Source organism: Cyprinodon variegatus, unplaced genomic scaffold (genome assembly GCF_000732505.1).
Source record: "Cyprinodon variegatus isolate N-32 unplaced genomic scaffold, C_variegatus-1.0 Scaffold707, whole genome shotgun sequence".
NCBI lineage: Eukaryota > Metazoa > Chordata > Actinopteri > Cyprinodontiformes > Cyprinodontidae > Cyprinodon > Cyprinodon variegatus.
In genome coordinates, this window is record NW_015151160.1 from 358,870 (window position 1) to 367,001 (window position 8,132).

The window sequence follows — 8,132 nt, forward strand, 5'->3', positions numbered from 1 at the left end:
ACGTAAATTATGAATGGCAGCAAAACACAACTAAACAAATTCATAATTTCATAATTAAGTCAGTCAACTCATACTTCAAACCAAAATATTTCATGTTCATATATATCATACCAAAACCAGACAAAAATAGTAAACTAGAAATAAATATTCAATCATAAATCAAGCATTTGGCTCCAACAGCGGCTTTGCTGTCACCAGCAGCTAAAATGTAGTTTTAATATATTTTTAAGAAAAGTCCACCTCAAAACATCATCTGTGCAGTCAGCTCATTAAGATTACGATCCTTAAAATATAATTTTGCTGCAGTTTGATTCGTGCTGTCACTGGGAATTCCCAACAGCAGCTGCCTCAGGCTCCGTCACATCTTGGGGGGATTTATCACTAATGTTCGTGGCGGCTGGAAGTAGATGTTAACATTTTTCACATACGTAACACAAACTGAAAGCACCATTATTATTACAGCGAGCATATTTTGCTGAAAGGTTTCTACATTTTAATTTAATTTAGTCGTTAATAAACGGTCTCAGAGGAGCGATCATAGCAATGTGCATCAGCAGTGCTGTGTCTGTCTGGTTGATGTGGCGCGTCAAGCAGCAAAAGTTTAATTTTCCAGCAGCAGCTGCTGCCTGTGAATCACATCATGTACATTGTCATTGAATGCTCAGAAGTTTATGAGGCGCTGCTTCAGCTGCTCAGATGCATCAAGGTGCGCTGGTCCTGCTGCTCGAAACATAACCTTTTGATGCACTTTGATTTGATTTAAACATTGACTTTGCACTTAAAATTGCTGCTTTTTCTGCCCACAGCACATACAGTGTGAACGTAGCATTAGAGAAAGTGAATTGATAATATGTCCCTTAAACCAGGTAAATGTTAGGATCAAGTGTTTTCCTCAAAACTGTTTGCAGATCCATATATCAGTTTAGCAGAGCATCTGGATGAGGCATATGAATGAATGAGGTCTGTAAAAACACAGGAAGTTTTCCACATTAACACAGGATGTCGATGGTAGAGAGTGTGGCTGGAATTAACAAGACATCCTCACTCATCTGAATCTTTATGCAATTCTGACCTTTCAGAGGTGACATAAGTAGAAACAGGAATAATGTCAAACCGAATCCGTATGTTAGCTTCCTCGTTGCTTCCAGTGCTTGAATGGTAGTATGAGCTTTCTCTCAGCTGATTGATTAATTGTAGGAATGTCTGACTACTTCTAATGCTTGATTTTATACAAAGTGGTCTTAATGGTACTGATGAAACAGTCCAACCTAAACCACAGAAATTTCAGGAAAACAACTCCAATAAGAAGGGGGTTGGACCATCTGTTCCCTCATCCTACCCTAAAAATAGACTCAAAAAGAAAGCAATCCAAAACATACCAGTGAACCCAGCAAAAATGTTCTGAGAATTAAGAGAAGGAAAGTCCTGGGCAGTGTCAAAGCCCAGATTATTTAGCTTGTTTGTATTCAGAAATTGTACAGAAACTGTAGGGGGTTGTGACTTCAGTCAGGAGTCTGAGATCATTTCCTTTGAAAAACAAGAATAATCTTTAAAAGATCAAACTTAGAGTGGGCTCTGAAATTAATCTGAAATATTCCCAATATTGTTCAAAGGGGATTTTGATGCCCAAACATGCTATGATTTCACTCTATATCACTCTCCAATAAGGTGATTGCTGTAGAAAGCACATAAATATATGGGTAAAGTCTCTAGTTAGTCCACACCCCCTCCAGCATTTAGCATCCTAAAGAACCTCACTTTGATTTTCCAATCAATTTCTCTGAAACTTGTAGTACGTGATAGTTTATTTCATCCAGAATAATCTCCTCCCAATCCTCAACTATAATTATTCAAAAGTATCCCATTCCTTATGTTGTGTAAATAGTGTCTCAGTTGTAAATATTTGTATAGGTTATATGTCAGGAGATTATATATTTGTTCAAGTTGCTCAGAAGTAGGAAAAAAGAAAGGAAGAGCCATGGTTAATTTATATAGCTCTAAATAAAAAGCTTAATAAGTTTAATGTCTTTTTAATCTTTGACCATGCCAATATGGTGGACTTAACCCATTTTTATCCATTTTACCCTTTGACCATTTATTTTGTTTTACTAAAGGGTTAGTATGAGGAATATACCCTGGAGGTCATCCTGTTCCAATGAATCAATGAGACCATTGACCTAATTTGGGCTGTCCGATAACATTTTTTAAAGTTTGGTAAAGGGGGTTGTTTTTTAACTTTTTTGGAATGATTAGGACCTGGATGACTGAGAATCTTCACCAGCATAAGAGCTTTTAATTTAATTATTGGGCAATTGTTTTACCAAATAGATTTAATGAGCCATTTATTTAGTGTGGGAAAATATAGATATAGGTAGTTGTATGAGGAAGGATGGAAGGATGTTCATTTTAATGATGACAATCCTCAGAAAATGGAAGATGGATGGATAGATAGATAGATAGATAGATAGATAGATAGATAGATAGATAGATAGATAGATAGATAGATAGATAGATAGATAGATAGATAGAAAGAGGGACAGACGGAAGTATAAATACGTGGTGTCAGGATGTCATCAGCAAACAGTGAAAGTTTGTCTTCCCTGTAATTTTTTTCCCTATTGACTTTGATTTCCTTGTTCCTTCAAATTGATGCTACTAATGTTTCAATATTTAGAGCAAAGAGTAAGAAAGTCTCCGTGACATACATCTCTTTCAAACATGAAAACTAATCAGTATTGATTGTTGATTGGTTCCTTTGGCCTTTGTTTTGACATTTATAAGATTCTTCTTATGTCATTAACGCCGTGCAAATTTGGAGTGAACCCCATCTTGTCTGGTTAAATTAGCTTTTTCTTATCTTTCCGGATTCCTTTTAGCTAATTTACTGTTCAGGAGTTTGAGGTCTGTAAAACAGAGCAATTGGCCTGTATCCCTAACGGACACGGAAGGCAGTGGTGGCCTAGTGGTAAGGGCATTGAGTTTGGAATCCTGAGGTTCTGAGTTCAAGCCCCACGCCCACAGACTGCCACTCTGGGTCCCTGTGCAAAGACCCTTAACCCCACAATGCTCCCTGGGCGCCGCACAATGGCAGCCCACTGCTCCCCAAGGGGATCGGTTAAATGCAGAGAATTAATTTCGTTTCTCCCTACCTTTGACAGTGTAATGACAATAAAACGTTGAAAAAAAGAAATATGGAAAGATTGTAACATCTTTCTGGATAACTGAAATAGGCAAGAATTGGACCAATAATCTAATGTTTCATCCCCTTTGAGTGAAAGGTCAGTGTTGATGCAATGTCTTTGAATCGTTTGATGTATAAAGAATAAACCTAACAGAGATGATTTTAAAGATTTTTTTAAGAAGGGGGATGCCGTCCCCCTTCATCCCCCCTCAGCTGAAGTACTGCCTATCTTTCTCTCTACCTTTGATGTTCTAAATGCATAGATTGTTGCATTTCCATCTTTACTCAAGTTTCTCACATTTAGCTGAGAGTTTAGTTATTACACAACATTTGAAGAGCCGGAGGTACTCAGTTTCATTCACTCTTTGCTTGGTTTCCGTTATTTTTTTGTTCAAGTTTTATCATTCAGTCAATGATGTCTTTTAATTATGTTGTAAACCTGGACGGTGTAACTTGAGTATTTTTTGAGATTCAGTGTCCTCATTTCTCTGTTTTTTTTTAGATCTGTAACTACTGTGTACATGTTTTCTCTATGTTCATTCATAACTGGAATGTCTTTGGCATGTTGGCAGACTTCTTTCTTTATGGTTGATGTATTTTTATTATCAACTTCTTTTCTGATAGTAGACATTTTGAAAAAACAGCAGAATATGTTTTATATTTTGCAAAATGGGCTAGTTTCAGGGTCTTGGAGTAGAAGAATCAAGCTGCTTCTCCCTTCATGACATCACTGGAAAATAAAATTGGGGTTAAATGGGATGACTTGAAACAGGGGGTAGATGCAGGAACCACTCCGATTACACAGATGAAAGTGAGGAGAAAGAGAAATTTGCTCAGGTCGATGGCAAAACCTTTTAGAAAGTTAGAAGAATTTAAAGATATCAGCTAAAGAGAGTAAAGGAACAGGTATTTGCTTTCTGTTTGGTTAGAAACCAAATTTATGTTGATATATTTTGGTTTAATTAGAAAAACAAAGTTATTTTTGTGCTTTTACTGTCGTCAATTATAAAAAAAAAAAAATATTTGGAAATTACAGAAAATGAATATTTCTCTTATGAGTCATGTAAGAGTGAATATTTAATAGGATGTTACTTTCCACATTAAAAGGATCATATGAATCTCCTTTCTTCTGTTCTAGATACAGTTTCTCTCCCTGAGCTGCAGCTCATCTGTCAGTACCTGAAGGACCTCCGAGCACATCTTCTGTCTGTGCAGAAGGAGAGCGAGCTGCTGGACCAGTGGTGTCACGTGGGATACGTCCTTGACTTCCTGCTGTTTCGTATCTACTTGCTTCTGATCAGCTGCTACGCCATGGTCATCATTACTATGTGGTGCATCTGGATCAGCCAATCTTAACTGAATGTGGTTCATATTATTATTGAGCTATTTTTCTGTCCTGTTTGCTTGCAAAAGAAGAGCTTTTTAAAGTTTTTTAAATGTTTTCTTTTTTACTATTGAGTTAGAATATGTCCAGTGCATTCATAGTTGCCACGTTAATGTTATAAGAATTATTACTATTAAACTAGTTTTCTGTGGTTGAAATCTTGTTCATATTTTTCCCCCATAATCAACTGTTTAAAAATTTCTACCAGAAAATTCAAGTTGACAGATGGTTGACTTTATTTTCTCTTTATTTATTTGTTTTAATCTCTATTTTAGCAAAAATTATGGGATGCATAACATCATTATGGAATACTGACAATGTCAAAGATAAATGGCATGTTAACATGTTTATTATTATTTGCTGTTGATTGACATTGATTATTGCAATATGAAATAAAAAGTCAGTACTATAAGAATCCTGTTTTGTTTTTTGTATGTGTGCATTAATGCGATCCCTGTAGGATGGTGTATTCGTGTAGATCCTACTGTGTCTACTTTGCATGTTTTATATTTACTTTGCAAGTTTGTATATTTATTTATTAAAGGGAAGCAGTGTGCAGCTTGAGTTAGTTTGTGGTTGATTCATATCACGCAACGGGGCCCAGGAATGATTCAAGAACCAGTTGCAAATCCAAACAGTATCTTTATACAAACACGACCATAACATCTCCGCTTGCAACTACAAAAGCACCTAATGAGCTCAAGTCATGCACCAGTGTCTCAGTCGACTAACCTTACCAAAAGTCAATATTAGCTGCTGGAGGAGGTATGAGATGAAATCATGTGATGAGAGCAGAGGTGCCTTCATTCGATGAGCTACCTTTTAGAATTACAACCATCACAATCGAAGGAACTTCATGTAAAATTATGAGGATGTTTAATATCAAGCATTTGGAGCAAATCCTCATCTTTTTCACACTGTTTCATGGTAAGGGGAAAACATTTTTAAATATATCTTTTATAAGACATTTTGTGTAATATTTCCATTTTTAATGTGGTCTTATTAATCTTAAACTAATAAACCAATGTAAGGAGAATATGTTTTTACTTTTTTAACTCACAAAATGTTATGAAAGTTTACACCACACGCTCTTATTTTGTTTTTGTTTTTATGGTGTTTACCACTTTTATGCTCATTTCTCTTGGAGATGACCTGATAGAGAACTGTATTAATTCTAAATTTGTCTTCTTTTCGTTTTCTGTCTCTGTTCCAAAGGTCGTGTTGCAGTTTTGAACTGCACCAGTCCGACCCCAGACTCCCTGTATGCAGAGCTTGATAAACACTTGTTCCCCAGAAAACTCATCCCCCCCAAACAAAACTTTTCAGAAGTGCTCAGGATAAATGTCAGCATCACTGTGGTCGGGATTTTAGGAGTGGTGAGTCTAAACAACTTTTTTAATCGAATATGTTTTTGGTGATAATGAAAATGGGTGGGTTTTCGGTGGCAGAGGAGGCGTTAATAACGTTGGGATGCTAACTTTCCTAGAAAAAATAATTTGTTCATTCAAACAAATGTTTTGTTTTGGATTCAATGATTAAATGGCATCTAGCAGTGATCATATTTTTGATTCATAATCAGCTTATCATGATTTAAATTTTTTTTTTTTTTTTCAGGATGAAAAATCTCAAACAGTATCAACTTTCTTATGGGAGGTCCTGGTAAGAAGACTTAGACTGTATACACAATTGTAAACAAAAAGAAATGTCGTTAAGAAGAGCTCCCTAGACTATTTAATTGTTTTAAAGTGCAGCCTTGATAGGGTTAACAGCAGTGATAAAAACACTGTGATGAAAAACAGTAATGTAAACATATGACTGTATAGTTACAGTTTTTGTTTGTGTTTTTTTTTAGAAAACAATTAACTTATCTGTACAATATTCAAATCAGTGTTTATAATTGTTTTTTTTTTCTCTTAATGGAATGTTGGCAAATGAGGTTCTCAATAAAAATGTTTAAGTTAATTTAAATAAATACTTGCAAATGGACCTATGATTTGTAGTGCCATTACGGAGCAGGTTTTGTTCTACTTTTGTTTTCGTTTTATTTTGAAATAGGAGTGGAATATAGCAGGACTCAGCTGGGATGAGGAGACATGTGGAGCAGAAAAAGTATCTGTGCCTCGGGAAAAACTGTGGATTCCAGATGTGCATATTGCAGAGTTGTAGGTCTACACTATTCTTATTGCTTGGTGGTGTTTATAGAGAAATGTCATTGTATAACAATTAATATCTATTCATTTATAAACTTTCTAATGATAATTAGGTAAAAAAATATAAATAAATTTTTTTAAATGATAAGAAAAAACCTTTAATGTATCTCCAACTGGTAAATTGTTGCTTTCTTTTATTCCTCATTTCAGCATGAATGAAGACAAATCTCCTACGACTCCTTATGTTTACTTATACAATACAGGTGATGTTTATGATGATAGGCCTATCAGAGTGGTCAGCTCCTGCAAGTTAGAAATCTACACTTTTCCCTTTGATGTCCAGAAATGCTCGCTGACGTTTGGATCATATTTACACTTCGGTGAGACTGATATACAACATTTCTGTTAGAAAAGCCTAATATTTGAACTGTGATGTCTTTTTTGTTTAATTATATTCATATCTTAAAGAAACCTTTTTCTTTTTAATAAAACAATATATTCACAGTACATGTTGAGAGTGGCAGAGGTAGTCACTTTTCTCAGTTAGATAACTGACTGACCCTAATCCTGTGAAAATGTTTTTAAAGACACGGACATACAGCTGTTTCCAAGCACGACAGCAGAAAAGATTTTAAAGGAGTCCAGGAATGTGCTAAAGACAAACGGAGAATGGGAGCTCTCCAAAATAACCATGACTCAGCATAACCTGACATTAGACAGCATATCTTACTCTGAGGTCATATTTAATGTAAGTTACATTTTTGAATTTGTTCACATAATAAGCTAATGTGGTTGTGATTCCATGAAAATGTGTGCGTATTGAAAATGCAGTTATATTAGTTTTAAGCAATAACATGCATCTTCTTGTAACATGTGTATTGAAAAGAGACACCGTCTGATTAAAATGTCATTTTTGTTTCATTGCATTTAGATTTATCTTTGTGTCAAATATTTTACTTGTACAAGTGCATTGTAAAAAATATATATAATTACAGATAGGTATATCAATAAAAGATTCTATAGCATAGTGTAGTACTACCTGGCTAAGCACACTACAGTAAAGAAATGTGTAGTATAGTAAGGCATAATATAGTATAGTATAGTATAGTATAGTATAGTATAGTATAGTATAGTATAGTATAGTATAGTATAGTATAGTATAGTATAGTATAGTATAGCATTGTGTATTTTATTGTAGTATGGTATATTGTTGTATAGTATTGTATAGTATTTTATAGTTTATTGTGGAATGGTATAGTATAGTATGATATGGTATAGTATAGTATAGTATGGTATACTATAGTATTGCATAGTATAATATAGTATAGTATAGTTTAATATAGTATAGTATAGTATAGTATAGTATAGTATAGTATAGTATAGTATAGTATAGTATAGTATAGTATAGTATAGTATA

At 34.5% G+C, this 8,132-nt stretch overlaps 2 protein-coding genes across 2 annotated transcripts in view; both read left to right on the forward strand.

The window, feature by feature from the left end:
• The window catches only part of LOC107097568 (5-hydroxytryptamine receptor 3A-like), a 14,720-nt gene extending 10,140 nt beyond the window's left edge, over nt 1–4,580 (forward strand). The window contains exon 11 of the mRNA XM_015394757.1: nt 4,320–4,580. Coding sequence (XP_015250243.1) covers nt 4,320–4,537 — 218 coding nt within the window. The 3' untranslated portion in view covers nt 4,538–4,580. The remainder of the gene's footprint in view (nt 1–4,319) is intronic.
• An 806-nt stretch (nt 4,581–5,386) lies between these two features.
• The window catches only part of LOC107097571 (5-hydroxytryptamine receptor 3A-like), an 8,706-nt gene continuing 5,960 nt past the window's right edge, over nt 5,387–8,132 (forward strand). Inside the window, exons 1-6 of the mRNA XM_015394760.1 lie at nt 5,387–5,492; nt 5,781–5,941; nt 6,180–6,224; nt 6,621–6,727; nt 6,926–7,095; nt 7,303–7,463. Coding sequence (XP_015250246.1) covers nt 5,432–5,492; nt 5,781–5,941; nt 6,180–6,224; nt 6,621–6,727; nt 6,926–7,095; nt 7,303–7,463 — 705 coding nt within the window. The 5' untranslated portion in view covers nt 5,387–5,431. The remainder of the gene's footprint in view (nt 5,493–5,780; nt 5,942–6,179; nt 6,225–6,620; nt 6,728–6,925; nt 7,096–7,302; nt 7,464–8,132) is intronic.